This window comes from Pseudorasbora parva, chromosome 4 (genome assembly GCF_024679245.1).
Source record: "Pseudorasbora parva isolate DD20220531a chromosome 4, ASM2467924v1, whole genome shotgun sequence".
NCBI classification, from domain to species: Eukaryota; Metazoa; Chordata; class Actinopteri; order Cypriniformes; family Gobionidae; genus Pseudorasbora; species Pseudorasbora parva.
The window spans coordinates 44,676,367-44,692,583 of NC_090175.1; the positions used below are offsets into that span (position 1 = coordinate 44,676,367).

At 36.4% G+C, this 16,217-nt stretch overlaps 1 protein-coding gene across 5 annotated transcripts in view; it reads left to right on the top strand.

Moving 5' to 3' along the window:
- LOC137073435 (zeta-sarcoglycan) overlaps nt 1–16,217 on the top strand; it is a 438,962-nt gene that overhangs the window by 339,464 nt on the left and 83,281 nt on the right. For all 5 annotated transcript variants that reach the window (XM_067441929.1, XM_067441932.1, XM_067441928.1 and 2 more), the window contains one exon: nt 14,412–14,499. In XM_067441929.1, the coding sequence (XP_067298030.1) occupies nt 14,412–14,499 (88 nt within the window). The remainder of the gene's footprint in view (nt 1–14,411; nt 14,500–16,217) is intronic.

The window sequence follows — 16,217 nt, forward strand, 5'->3', positions numbered from 1 at the left end:
CATCAAATAAATCTTCTATGATGGTTGTTTTTACCATAAAATAGCCAACTTCACAAAGATGCATCAAATAAATCTTCTGCAGTGTTTGTTTCATCCAAAGTTTATAAATGCTTTTGCTAGGAGTGTCTTGGGAAGTATACTCTGAGCAGGACATTACAGACTGGCACTAATCATAAGGCTGGATTTAATGCTTAATACTCAAATTTCTGACTCCGGTTGGCAACCAATCATATTCCTCTCCGCCCAAGGCCACTGTGAGATTGGATGGTATCCAGACATCAGTGCAGTGCATTTGTCAGCTGGGATCAGCAGTACTTTGTGTGTGTGAGCAGTATGATAGGCTATAATCCCATTCCTCACAGTAGAAACGCCAGGCCTGTATATGTGTATATGTAAGCAAAGAAGTGATCATATGTATGCAAACTGGGTTCCCAGTCATTTTAAGATATATTAAGTTATATTTTATTCATAAAAAATCTGGAAAGTGTTTCACAATAGTCCACTGCAAGTAGGGGAAATAGTCAAACTTCTAAGACAAGAAGCTTGTTTATTATTTATTTATTTTATTTTTTCATGAGAAGCATATTTTAAGCATTCTGTGAAAAATGTAATATCTCTACAGTTCTTAATTCATGGAAGAAGGAGGCGGGAACAGGCGGGCATTTAACAAAGACTTTAATAAATAAATAAACAAACTGAAAATAAAGCGAGCAGCCCCTCATGGATGACTGCCCACATACACATAATAAACCATAAACAAAACACAACATAAAGTCCAGGCCTGGGGCCTGTACCATGATGGTAGTTTAACAAACTCAGGGTTAAAGGATTAGTTTTGAGTTGACAAAACCAAACCATAGTATTAAGGCTTTGTTGGTCCCATGATGCTGATCATCAACTTTCTTTGTCAACTCAGGCTTTGATCCTGAGTTCAGGAGTTTAGCTGTGACATCAGTAGTGAACAGCCAATCACACGCTGTGGAACTGAGATGAACTTCTCGCGAGACAATCAGTGAGATTAATTTCTCTCTTCTGCAGAATGTTGCATGATTGAAAAATATTGAGAATTAAAATTTTAAAAAATACACAGCAAGAAGAAAAGCTGTCTATGAAAAAGGACAACTTTAAGAAAAAATAGTATACGGCAATGCAAGTAAAAGTTATGAAGTTAGTTTAGTTGATATAGAGAAAATTGAACATTTAAGCTCAGTAAGCTTCTTTTTTTTAATAGGCTAGTTTTATTTATTGATTTTAAAGCTTATCCATATGACTTTATGCAGTGGATGTAATTTATATGACTTATGTATTAATTTTAACAAAGTGCCTATTAATGATTGATTAACTAAAATGATAAATGTGCAATTGATTAAAGGTATAATAATTACATAAATTATATCTAAATCCTTCAAAATTATTATTTTCTATAAATAAGCATTGTTAAAAACCAGACGCTTTAGTCTTTAAAAACCCTTTACAATGCAGTGACCTTTAATTTGGAGTAGAAACAGGGGGAGAGAGTTTATTGCATTAGAGGTGTGTCACTTTACTCACAGTTGATTGGTTCAATTTCAGATTGAGATCTCTAATCCAGAACGTAACCTGCCCCAGAGCAGGTTAGCTGTGGAGCGTAAGTTACTATGGTGATGAACACAGCTAAAAGCCAAACCACTTTAATGGTACCTAAAACCCAGGATTGGCACAAACTAAGCTTAAACAAATCTGGCTAGCCAGCTAAACCAGCTTCATGGTACAGGCCCCTGGTCCTCTCTCGTCCTTCACTGGTGTCACTCGTCATTATATGCTTCCGAGCTTCCTTGTGAGAGGACTCGAGACTGGTGTGCCTCGCAGGTGAAGCTCATCTCAATCACTCACTGGTCTCGCTCGCTCATCCCATGTCTCTCTCTCATCCATGTTTGAAATATATTCCTCAATATATTCACACTGAAAAACAACACTTTTATTTATAAAATCCAACATTTATTTATTTATTTATTTATTTATTCATTCATTCATTCATTCATTCATTCATTCATTCATTTATTCATTTATTCATTTATTTATTTATTTATTTCACTCATTTAGGGGGTTATGTGACACTCAGAACTTTTTGCATTATAATGTCAAGGAGAACATTACTGTAAAGTGTTACCAAAACTGAAATAGTACTTGCATGATGCTTTGAACTGCATCTAAGTTATTCAGCTAACATTAATAATGTTACAACATGACTATTGTGCTATTCTTTTGTTTTCTTTATTTCTTTTTTTTTTATATAACTGCGAGCAAAACAGAAAAACATAAAATAATTGTAGTGTATTTAACCTTTTAAGAGATATTTAAATCATGCTTATTTTACTCTTAGCTTGATGAATAAGGAACAGTCGGATCAGCACATCTGCCTGGGCTTCCAAAAACAGCTGAGTCTAATTTAGCTTTTGGTTTGCAATAATTAGAGGATGATCGGCGATTCAGGGACTATTATAAAATCAGACAACTTCATCATATTGTGCTCCTAGTTTTAACAACCCCTTATACTCAGCAATTCTACATTAATTAAGGAATCTGTGACAGTGTTTTTTGTTTTTGTTTAGTTTTGTTTTTTGGATACCAGCCCAGATTTCACTAGTATAGGCACATACAGTATACAAACATGTACTATGCATATACAAGTGTTTGTGTTAATGTTTGAGCATATGCGTTTGCCCTTGCAATAATAATTGTGTGTTAGAAATGAATTACAGGGCACAGTGCAGTGGCAGAGGAAATGAGAGCCAGTATTTGTGTTTGCGTTTATGCATCCATGCACGGACAGCTGTTTGCTTTCTGTTTGGCAGTGACTGGCAGGTCTCTTTCCACTGACGCTACCCTTAAAAATAAAGAAATAAATACTGACTTTCACCTAAAATTTAAGATTTCAAAAGTGTGTGTGTATGGTCCGGTAATCCACGAATTGGGGGGACAAAATATCCCCACAAAGATGACAATATCCAAAATCCTTGTCCTTGTGGAGACAAAGGAAAACAGCTTATAAATAATACAAAGTAATGGGTAGGTTTAGGGGCAGGTGCAGTGTAGAGGGATATAATTTACAGTTTGTACGGTATAAAAACCATTACACCTATAGGGAGTCCCCACAAAGATAGTGAACCAGACAACCAGACGTGTGTGTGTGTGTGTGTGTGTGTGTGTGTAGCAGTGACTGAAGCTGGTTTAAATCTTTGTGTACCTACATTTTAGGTGTTTAGATGTTTGCATCACAACTGAATGGCAGTCATTTGGGCATTGCAGCAACTAAAATATAGTTTTGGTTAAAGTGCCTAAAGACATTATAACTTAAGATTCATATATTTTGTAAAATCCTGAAAATTGGAGCGCTCAATAAATGAGGTATGTATAGCTTGGAATTTATAACTCAGTACAATGAATCAAGAGTTTTATTGCAGAAAAGATGTCAGAAATGTCTTGATGTAAATTAAATTAAATCTTAAATCGTGATATATTATCATTTTACATCCTTATATCATATTATAATCCCCTCATACAAAATTAGATTCGTTCTACCCTAGAAATCTAGACACCCTAGCGGCGACAAATCTAATCTACCACGAGTGACGTCTAGCAACTTTCAATAGACTTCTGAGCATAAAAGAGCATTCTGTCCTTCGGATGAGACGTTAAACCGAGGTCCCGACTCTCTGTGGTCGTTAAAAATCCCAGGATGTCTTTCGGAAAAAGAGTAGGGGTGTAACCCCGGCATCCTGGCCAAATTTGCCCATTGGCCCCTGTCCATCATGGCCTCCTAATAATCCCCATATCCTGATTGGCTTCATCACTCAGTCTCCTCTCCACCAATCAGCTGGTGTGTGGTGAGCGTTCTGGCGCAAAATGGCTGCCGTCGCATCATCCAGGTGGATGCTGCACATTGGTGGTGGTTGAGGAGATTCCCCCCCTTCAATGTAAAGCGCTTTGAGTGCCTTGAAAAGCGCTATATAAATCGAACGCATTATTATTATTAAAAGCCAAACTCTGGTCAGGCTAATCACATCGTGTATAGAGTCGGTGGGCGGGGCTTAACATAATGACGGCCGAGTTGCGTTTGCGTGCTTCTAGTAAACACAGAAGCTGGCGAACGGCGGACTTTGGAATCAGCTTTGACCACGACTCTGGAAGACTTGGAGTTAAGCTTTTCTCTGAGAAAAGGACAAAGAACGGCACACATCGCCTTGGTAGAAAAAAAAAAAAAAAACATCATATAGTATATATATATAATAATAATAATAATAATATAATAATAATAATAATAATAATAATAATAATAATAATAATAATAATAATAATAATAATGTTGTGCAATATTATTATATTATAAAATATAAGGCTGTTTTCTATTTGAATATATTTTAAAATGTAATTTATTCCTTTGATGCAAAGCTGAATTTTCAGCATCATTAGTCCAGTCTTCAGTGTCACATAATTCTTCAGAAATCATTCCAATATGATGATTTACTGCTCAAGAAACATGTATGATTAGTATTAATGTTGAAAGAGTTGTGTAAAAAAGGTTTTTAGGATTCTTTGATGAATAGAAAGAATAGAAAGAACAGCATTTATCTATAATATAAAGCATTTGCAACATTACAAATGTCTGTTGTCACTGATCAATCAAATGCATATATATATATATATATATATATATATATATATATATATATATATATATATATATATATATATATATATATATATATATATATATATATATATATATATATATATATATATATATATATATACATATATATATATATATATATATATACATATATACACAGACTGAAAACATTGAATTTGAAGTATTTTAGCCTTTTCCTCTTAAGGTCCACCTGAACCTCCATAGTGCTTTGCTCTGTAAGAGGCACAAAGACTTACACTGAGAGTCTTTCCTAAGACGTGCCATCGTAAAGGCAAAAATGTGGTCTTAAGCTTTATCCCCCCCTTAGGGTACAGGAACATACATTCATTCTCTGCTATTTTATAGTGTCATAAATGGAACCTTGTTACCTTTATTCCACTGGGAGATAGATTGGTTTGTCATTCTTCACATTGTGTTGACCCCTTCATAGCAAAGGTTTCCTTTTCCACTCCCACCCACGGCAAGGCTAGATTAATTCAATTCATTTCGTTAGCTGTTTACTATAAAGCTTTTTCATACTGATAATAATAGGTTTGGAAATTCTTAATTAGTATTAGCTTTTTCAAAATAATACATTTATGTTTATTCAAAGTGACTGCATATTAATAAAATATAATTTTTTTGGGATATCAGTGCTGTTAAGTTGAAACCTTGTATGGCTAGCTACTTTTAAGTATCAAAGCTGCTACTTTTCAGGATATAGAAACAACACTGCATTTTTTTTTTTCAAATGATGAAACGTGTTATCACTGTTGGTATGGCTTTATATATGGGCAGACACTTGCATACTTCATTATACTATTAACATTTTACCAAAATCAATGAGGTTAACAAGGTTTTTGAATGACAACTGTTGAACACAGTGGGGTTTTTTTTAATCCACCACCATTAGCACGACCGCATCTGAGGCAGCATTGTTTTCATCAACTTACAGGTTATAAAGTTCATTGTAAATGTTTGAGTGCTCAGTAATATCGAGGGAACTTCGCACTGCGTCGGAACGACTTGTTTCGAATTTGAAACAAACGAATTTGGGGATGCTCCCTAAGCATCAACGCATCTGAAGTATGAATGAAACTAGTCCAATCCTGATTGGTGCTACGTCATGACGTAGATGTGTGTGTGTGTGTGTGTGTGTGTGTGTGTGTGTGTGTGTGTTGTGTGTGTGTGTGTGTGTGTGTGTGTGTGTGTGTGTGTGTGTGTGTGTGTGTGTGTGTGTGTGTGTGTGTGTGTGTGTGTGTGTGTGTGTGTGTGTGTGTGTATTCATGTATATTTTGATTGAATTATCCCTCTATGCATTATATTGATATTAATTGCATTATCTGTGTAGCCCTACTGATCACAAAGGTATAAACATGATCCTCCTGGAATCTAGTTTACCTGAAGGAGGTAAATGAGTCATACTCATTTGATTGTATTAGAAGCAATAGTGTTGTGTCAGTATCTCATTACATTACTGAGAAAATACATTTAAAACATGTTTGACATTTTAAATGCCTCTTTTTGATGCAATTTAAGTGAGGTTGTTAGACAGTACATTAAACTCAAAAGCCTGACATCTCACACCTACTCATGATGAGAAATTCCTCAGTTAATTCCTCTTCTACTCCAGAAAGAGACAGCGCTTTAACCCTGAACTTACTTCAAGCCTCTTGCATCATCTGTTATTGCCTCCCTATGTGCCATCAGCTATACTCCCAGATTTCTTTTTCCTGTCTATGTGTGCTGTCCGTGCTGCTGAATGAAACCAGAACAAAACAACAGAAAAATCACTTCTGCACTTCTCAAAATGTGTTGAAATACACAAAATATATAAACTGCAATAAAAAAATTCATAGCTACAATGACAATTTGGTTATTTCATGTGTCTAGGGGCTCTCTAGCTCTTAATTTGTGTACTCCATTCGCTGTATTGATTAATCCTAATGTATACAATACAATACATACAGCTTAATGGAAAAGTTTTAAAGTTTTCCTTATATTTCTATCAGGGACAATAAAAATATAGAAGGGGTCAGCAAAACTCAAATCTACTGGCCTGAGGGGCCAGTTGGATTTTTATTTTTTATTTTTTATGTTGCGCTCTGCTTAAGCAGCATATCAGCCTAACAGAGAGAGATCTGAATGATCATGTGACACTGACGACTGGAGTAGATTGTTCAGATTTGTAAAACTAAAATTTTCATGATTTAGGAATACACGTGCATGGTGAAAAACAGACACGTTTATTTTCAAATAAAAAATAAAAAGACATTAGATTACCACTATAACTAGTAGATGGCAGCAGAGGAGCACTTATGGGCTCTTTAGCCATTTCCACTCCCTAACTTTTTTTTTTTTTTTTCACGTTTTGCTTTTAATTTTTTTCTTAGAGATAGAAAAAAATATTTTTTTTTTGTCACGTTTTGTACTGAAGTGTAAAGTATATATTTGTAGGAAAGGTCACAAAGTCTCATGAAAAGCATAAACCTTTCTCCGAATTGTGAATGAAATTACACAGACAGCGAATAGAGCTCTTCCTTTAAAATCACTGAAGCAGTCAGTCAGGTCAGTGCAGACTCAATGAGTGTGAAAACTTGCATTTCAATCAATAAATCTGACTAAACTTGTGTTCCCGCTTTATTTGTTATAAGGAGAGAATGTATGCATGTAAAACACTGTAATCTGGCACTAAACATTAACTCATATAGCGGATTCTCTGCTCCATAACTTACACATCACTGATTGGTCATTATTTTCAACAGAAACTCCAATGAATGGCTACAATACTCAACAAAATCATGTTGTAAATAGATACATCATAACAACCAGGTTGCTTTAATTGATTTGCTTTTCTCTGTTATTAAAAAAATTGCAAATATCATGTTACCCGTAGTAATATAACTCTTGCAATAAAAATATTACTTTGCATTGGCTTGAGCAGGCAGCCAGGCATCTGCCATACCTAACTGATTAACAGCAATTAACAGCATCTACATTTGGATTTAATCCTATCGATGATTTTGTGATTAACTATATCAAACAGAATCCGTTCAGTAGGAGACATCACAGGGGTCGCCACAGCAGACGAAAAAAAAGGTGTCTAAATTTAGGATGTCAGCAGGTGTGTCATTAAACCAGTGGGAAAACAATGAAAGAGTGATAATGAAGAACAGGTGGACATCTGGGAGGAACAGCATTATCATGCCTGAATGATATTCAAACAAATTCTCTCTCTTCATTCTGTGTCTTGCTCTTTGTGCATCCTGCGTAGCATTGTGTAAAGACAGAAGGAGAAGAATGAGGCTGTGTTGCGTGGACACAGATTTGTATCTCTTTGATTAGAATGGAAATAAATATCAGATTAAAGGATAGCCCTCAAGACAAGTGGTTTCTTTTCATGTAAATGACCATAAGGTTATTTGCATGTGTCAGCTCTGAGCCGCCAGGTGACTGATTTCACAAGCCGGTCATGTTGGGTTTAGATAAAAGGAGTATTTACTGTTGAATGGTGAGTGTTTGGAGGTCCACCAAGACTGAGCAATTCAAATGAATATGCTTGCTTTTATGGCTTTATCATGTGCTTAAAACTTCACGGGCCATTTATTGTTCACTTTTGATTTGAATGTTCCGTTTTAGAAACCTCATCTTCTGCACTGCTAATTTACCCATGATCAAATTAAAAAACATATAAAACTATCCTTTTCAGTTTTAAAACATACATGCCACAGCTGGTGGCAACACGAATAATGTTGGTTAGGTGGGTGTATCTGGGGTAATTAGAGAAGATAGGGTTTTACTTCATTAGATTGACATCATCTGGATCTAATTATACAGTCTGAGACAGCCAGTGCACATACTGCAGTTTCGAACTGCTTCTATTGTTCATTATAATACAACAGTTGGCTTCTTTCACTGACATTAGACTGAAAATACTGTGCATGGATAAATGACTTGGTTTATTTCTTTCTGTGCATTTTTTGACATCCTTTAAATTCTCTTATGATATGTACAATAAGTGTAGACACAATGCAAATAAAAAATAATTATTCTCACTGTTTAGCTTCTTTGACTATAAAGGGAGTTTTCTTCAAAGTGCACTGTTTTTATTGGAAAATATTTGAAACCCATTGTAATACAGTTCTTTGTTCAGGGAAGAAGGAGGCAGGAACCAGCAAACATTCAACATACTTTAATAAATAAATATAAACCAATTGGAAATAAAAACGCACACACATAATAAAACAATATAAAATCCAGGCCTGGTCCTCTCTCCTCCTTCGCTGTTATGGCTCCTCCTCTAATGTGCCCGGGCTCCTCCATGAGACACGAGACGAGTGAGGCGCACAGGTGGCACTCATTATCTCTCACCACCGCCCTCGCCCCGTTCTCGGTCACTCTGCCCTGCTTGCCACACCCATACTAGACTGAAAAAAAATGATTTATACTGCTTGTTCAAATTGCTTAATTAAAATGAGCTAAAGAAACACAATTGCTATATATTTTGTCCAAACTTGATTTGATTGTGTTCAATCCACTTAAAGCTACACTGTGTAACTTTTTTAGTTTATTCCTGGGTAAAAACACTTCGTTCTTTCAAAAATATATGTGCTCATTAATGTTATTTACTTCTTTCAAGTAATAAAGTATTCCCGTAAGTTTAATATGCCATTGAAAATACATACGGGTGAGGGGTTCGAATGCTGGTCTCCATGTTGCCCCTCCATCTTGAAAGTACATTAGCCAAAGAGGGACATACCCATAAATTCAAGCTTCGCCTTTCGCGTTTTAACACTGGATGGCAGTGTTTTGAATGTGAAGAGGGGGATTGCCATGTATCTTGGACTAAATCGGCCACCGTAGGAGTTAAAACAAAATCAGAATTGAGAGGAACAGAAACTAATATTCACTGTATGGTCATATACCTCTTCACCACTAGATGGGGGAAAATATCACACAGAGTAGCTTTAAATATAAGTCAAACTGAAGTCAAACTTAATCTGTTTGTGTTTTGTTACATGAATGATTTGTGTTGCTTTCACCGAAACTGGGCAGGGCTTGTTAGTTCCCTGCATGATTTGCATATGACTAGTTATTTTATATATAAAAGTGTTTTTTTTTAATGTATTTTTGAGAAAAATGAGAGATGGAGACTTGGTTGTGTTTAACAGCGTTTAATAATCAATCATGTTAGAATTATTAGAACAATTTAAATGATTGTGGGTTACTATTGTGAAGAAGAGTGGAACATTTGCTTAGCCTGTGGACTAATACAATTAATGTCATAAAGACTTTTCTGAAGGAGCTTTTAAAAATCACTTTAAAAACTACTTAAGTGAGTTACTAAAAATGTATTCATTCCATGATTCTGAAGTTCCATGAACAAATTATGTTGTTTAACGCGATTAATTCATGTGGGACCGATGTACACAAATAAATAATGTAAATCCAACACACTTTTTTCCCCCAGCGTATATATTAATGTATCATTGAACAAATGACTTCTATATTTTCTGATTTTGAAATTTTATATTTTATACAGCAGTTTGATAAAGAAGAAATTAAGGGCTAGATTTACTAACAGCTTACGCCAGCGCAAACCCTCTTTTGGAGTTAAAGTCAGGATTTACTAAAGACATGCAGTGATAAATTGCCGCTGAAAAGGTGTGGGCACAGTTATTTTTGCAGCTGACCTTATGCTGCGTTCCAGGCAGGTTTTTGAGCCCGTAAGTTCCTACGTTAACCGCAACTTACGACTTTGTAGCGTTCCAGGCAAAGACACTCGAAACTGCCTGAGCGCGAGGAATTGCGGTAGCAAGATGTAAACAAAGCATGGCAGACCGTAGGGTGCTTAATGCTCATTTACAATCATTTCTATCACCCAAAGTGCTTAATTTGCCTATTTGATGGAAACAGTGCATAAGGCAAGATAAGCTGTTAATATCTTTTATTTATACATTGTTTGTATATTTTTGGAAATGTATTTGGTATTAATTTATTATTGCACCCAATGGACTGAAACCTAGCTAATGCTAGAAAATCTGCTGATAATGCATAACATTTGTGGATAAATAACATTAGAGCAATACCTTATTTTAAAAAATGACTTGTTGTTTTATGTATGACTTCCATAAACATTGTTCCATAAACCATTGGTGTTTCGGGGGCTATGTGACGTCAAAACTCGCAACTGGGAGTACATCATATAGTACAAGTTCATGGGTGGGAAGTCACAGGATTAACGGCTGGTCCAGTGCACTGAAGGTTAGAAGGTCGGAAAAACACAGGTTACGGGTTGCCTGGAATGCAACTTTATTGTATATGTATTTGTAGGAGTTTCCCTTTCAGATGCAACATTTATGGGATGAGAGTATGTAAATGAAACACGCAAGGTGATTTACAATGTTTTGCACTTGTCAATTTACTGGTGTTTGTGCCATTATTTACCACCCAAATAAAATGAATATGCTTGCTTTTGTGGCTTTATTATGTGCTTAAAACTTCACAGCCCAATTATTGTTCACTTTTGATTTACCAAGGTTTTTTTTACTCGTCAATTTACTGTTGTTTGCGCCATTATTTACCTCCCAAAAAAAGCTACCCAGATGCTGACTGGTAGATTGCGCTGGTCATTATGGAAATGATCCGGCTGCATCAGTGTTCATTTATTTGCGTTTCGTCAGTAGATCACCCACAGAACATTCCACTCCCATCGGCGCATTTATGGAATTGCGCTCTCATGCTAATCTGCCCTGTTTAGTAAATGGCCCATAATGTGCAAACTGAATTAATATAAATAATTTATGTTTTGCTCTGACAATAAAAATAGTGAAAGGATTAAGATATCATGCACGTTTCTATAATATCAAACCCATTCTGTCGCTACATGTTTATCATTTATGAGAACTGCTCTATGTTCTCTATGTAACTGGGCTATGTTTTTGTCTACAAGAGAAGATATATGGCCACACACTAAACATTAGGGTGAAGAAGGGGGGAAAAATCTGAGAAAGCAAAGAGATTGGGAACTTGCTCTTGTGGACCTTCACTGTACTTGTCGATATATTGATCTGGTGGCCTGGCAGGTCGATCAATGTCAAAAGGGAGCGCTGTGCTTTGAAGCTAATCTAAGGGCTGAATTCTCATGCCATTAAAAGAGATTGAGCCTCAGATCAGCTTATAAAGGTAACACACAAAAACACTCTAAATAATATAAAGACTTTATATATGCCGGGGTGATTTCAGAATTGCAAGCCCTCATGATTCTGACTGTGGGTTAAAATGCATCGTATATGCGGGGCGTTACGACTTGTGTTTGATTTACGGCACAGCAGATGCTCTGTTATTGAAGAGGATGTGTAGGTCAGTAGGATCAAAGTTGCACACAACAAAAAGACACTGAATCCAGTGATCCACAGCATGCATCCCTGCATGCATGAACACACAGACACACACCCCTGCGAGCCAGAGAGCATTCATGCGTCTACACACACACACACACACACACACACACACACACACACACACACACACACACACACACACACACACACACACACACACACACACACACACACACACACACACACACACACAGAGAGAGTCTCTGACAGTTCAGATATCACATACAGCATCACATTGAACACATTAACATCCTGCCGATCATTCTTTACCGTTTGTATAATATTACCTGCACACCCTGTTTACTTCTATTAGAGCATCTGTTTCAGGTGGTCCGATCACAAGTACCAGTACTAAATACAGATGTTAATGTCAATCATCTCATACCTCAACTCATCATCTACAGCTAGTGTTAATATTCATCCTGCACCCCTTAAGATGACACGTGAGTTTTTACCCTTATATGTTCACGACATTTGCAGAAACGTTGTTGTAATGATGTTAGCAGGTCCTGGTACGACATATAACTGCCATCAAAATGATTTTGCCATCTTTAAAAGGAAAGTGTTTACCAAAAACAAAGCAGAAGTGAGTGGAGTGAAACGAGAAATGAGAGATTTATAGATCAAATATGAGACTCCAGAGTTGCCTTTTTCTGCATGGTTCTGTAATCAAATTATGTCATCCCAGTATGATTAATGAAAACCGGCATTAGCAGCTGTCTATATATTACATTCAATTTAATTTATTTATGTATTTCAGTGCTGTTTTACTTAAGCAACCTACACTTAACCATCCTACTGTATAAAAAAAAACTGTATACACACACCGTTTGCATTCCCAGGTCGGTTTTTACCCAGTAGGATGGGATGTGACCTTATAAAACAGCCATAACTTAATATATTTTTTAACTAAAACCATCTTTATAGTCACTCTTCGGAATATGCCAGCCGGATCTCACGAAAAATGCGTATAAGTAGTACGAGTGTGCAATGTCGTGGAATGTATACGCCAAAACTCATTTTGGCGTGCATATGATGCGCTGTTTTTTGCGTGCATATGATACGCACTTTATGGCGTATTATACATACGAACCCCCCACCCCACCACCCTAAACCTACCCAAGAGCGTGTCATATATATACGCCATAAAGTGCGTATCATATGCACGCGAAAAACAGTGTATCATATACACGCCAAAATGAGTTTTGCCATATACATTGTTAACTTTCTGTATTACTTCACTTTTTTTTAATTAAAAAAGGAGAACTGAGAATTATATCACTTTGAATAAAATAAAATCTGAAAAAAATAATAAATAAAACCATTGCATATGAATTAACATAATTAATATGAATTTCTATCTATCTATCTATCTATCTATCTATCTATCTATCTATCTATCTATCTATCTATCTATCTATCCATCCATCCATCCATCCATCCATCCATCCATCCATCCATCCATCCATCCATCCATCCATCCATCCATCCATCCATCCATCCATCCATCCATCCATCCATCCATCCATCCATCCATCCATCCATCCATCCATCCATCCATCCATCCATCCATCCATCCATCCATCCATCCATCCATCCATCCATCCATCCATCCATCCATCCATCCATCCATCCATCCATAGAGTTTAAATTGAAAGTATTTGATGAAAGTACACTATATGCCATAAACCATAAACAGTTTCCAGAAAAATCAAGTAGTGGAGAATATATTAAAGGTGCAATGTAAATGTTAGCGGCATCTCACCCCTCCCTTTCAAAGCACGAAGAAAAGCTACGGTGGTCGACACAGGACAAAGATGTTGTCGACGGAGAGGACAGAGAGTAGCTAGCACTCAATGTCCAGTTAGGGCTACTGTAGAAACATAGTGGTGCAAAATGGCGACTTCACTGTAAGGGAACCCGCGGTTTATATAGATAGAAATGGCTCATTCTAAGGTCATAAAAAAAACAACTGTTCATTATGTAAGGTTTGATACAACTCTGAAAACATTTATTATATTGCATTTCTGTCAATAGAGCCTCATAAATATTACACGGTTCACCTTTAAAGACTACCTATTTTCACAATGCTTCTAAAGTGTTTAGTTTGTTTAACTTTTTAATTATTATTTTAGCTGTCAATGCTCTATAATGTTCTTGAAATGGTGTACAGCATCACTATGCACCAAAACGCAATGGTTATAAGATCAGTTTCAGTTTACCCTGTTTCCTTTTCCTTTTCCTTGTTCTTGTTATATCTTATTGCTTTACCTTGTTCAACTTCTTTAATAATGCTGGATCATATAATCTGTTTCTTTCTTCACCTTGTGTTTCAGGACAGTCCTCTGGTCTTACAGTCAGACCGCAATGTGACGGTGAACGCACGAAATAACCTTGGCCAGCTGACAGGACAACTCACTGTGGGTGAGTGGCATTTTTTAACTATATTTCCATGGACATGTTACCTGAGTTCACATATTCTCATTTCACGCTGGCCCGTTTCATTAATAGCTTGTGTGCTTTTCATATTCTCTCTTTATTCTTTGATCTATACCACAATTTTTCCATGTTTGGAACTCCCAGAGCTTTGCCTTAGAAACCTTAAGAGGCAATTTGGCACATGCTCATTTAAATGAAAGAACAAATTTGAATAAGACTTGTTCAAGGATTCACCATTGTTAGACAAGGCAGTTGAAGGAATCATCATAGTAAGTATGTTGCCAGCAAACATACAATACATTATAGATGCTTTTACTTAACTTTTCCATTTTGGCATTTGATGGCACGCCAGAGGGCTTTTGGGATTTTGTTTCTTGGATTGCATTATATTCAGAGATTTAATGGGAAGAACTCTACAATCTAGTGGTAAGTCCTGTCCATTGCAACTGAAGATATTCAGTTTTGTGTCAGGTTTCTTGCCTTTTGTCTGGCTTTCCTGATTGTTTCCTGACATTTTTGGCCAATTTTTGGCCAGTGGCTAAAGACTGCAGCCAGCAGAGGGAGCTATTTTCAACCCGCATATGGGGGATGGAGATCACACTCACAGCCCAGCTTGCAGCTGCAGGCATTTATTTAAATTGTGTTTTAACTTCTCAAATTAATTTCTATGAAAGTTAAGCTTCCAAAGGCATGAATTGAAAACACGCCAGACTGAACACACGTTGTAAATGTTTGCCGCGAGTGTGGTCCCGATTACCTCAGCTTTCATCACGAGAGCTCATCATCACATTTATGACGTTAAATGTAATCTGACTCCTGCAGCATTACTGCTGAACAGACACTTTCAGTTTTTAATTGTAGTGTCTGTTCTCAAACTAAGTCACAGTAATCCAGTAGGTGGCTTTGGGAATGGTCTCACAGGGCAGCGAAGCATTCTGGGAATTGTAGTCTTTCATCCCTATGAGACAAAAATAAATATTTTCTGTCTTTTCTCAGTCTAGAAGGCAGCAAATTCAAAAATAATTTCACATTTCTAGTACATTATTGACCCAGTTTAAATACAGATTCATATTTCCAGCGCTGTAGTACCCCTTTAAGATGTTTAACTCCAACCGTTCCAGTCTGTTAGTTTGTCAACATTGACGATAATCATAAAAGTTTATTGCAGCAAATCATCATATTAGAAAGATTTCTGAAGTATCATGTGACACTAAAGACTGGAGTAATGATGCTGATTCAGCATTGCATCACATAAATAAATACAAATATATATATATATATATATATATATATATATATATATATATATATATATATATATATATATATATATATATATGCTTGTTGAGCATACCTCATTGAGAGTTCTTATAAGATATATGCAAAAAGCCCATTGCACCAATCCTGCAGCAGACCTGTGTTTTTGTTTTCAGTAGGAGCTCAGTTTCACCATCACGTTTCAGAAGACATCAGGCTGCATTCCTGCCAGGCTCAGGACCTCCATCAATTACTGCTCTCAATGCAGCCACAGGGGTTTCTAGAGTCCCTGTGTTTTCTGGTGTTTTCCAGTGAATCCTCTTCGCTTGTCAGGGATTTTTTTCCCACTCCTGGCTATGCAAGGCAGAGTGTTTATGTTTGTGTGTGTGTATAAAAGAGCTACCTGACTCAAACTAGCTGTAAGATCAGAGCAGAAGCAACCACCC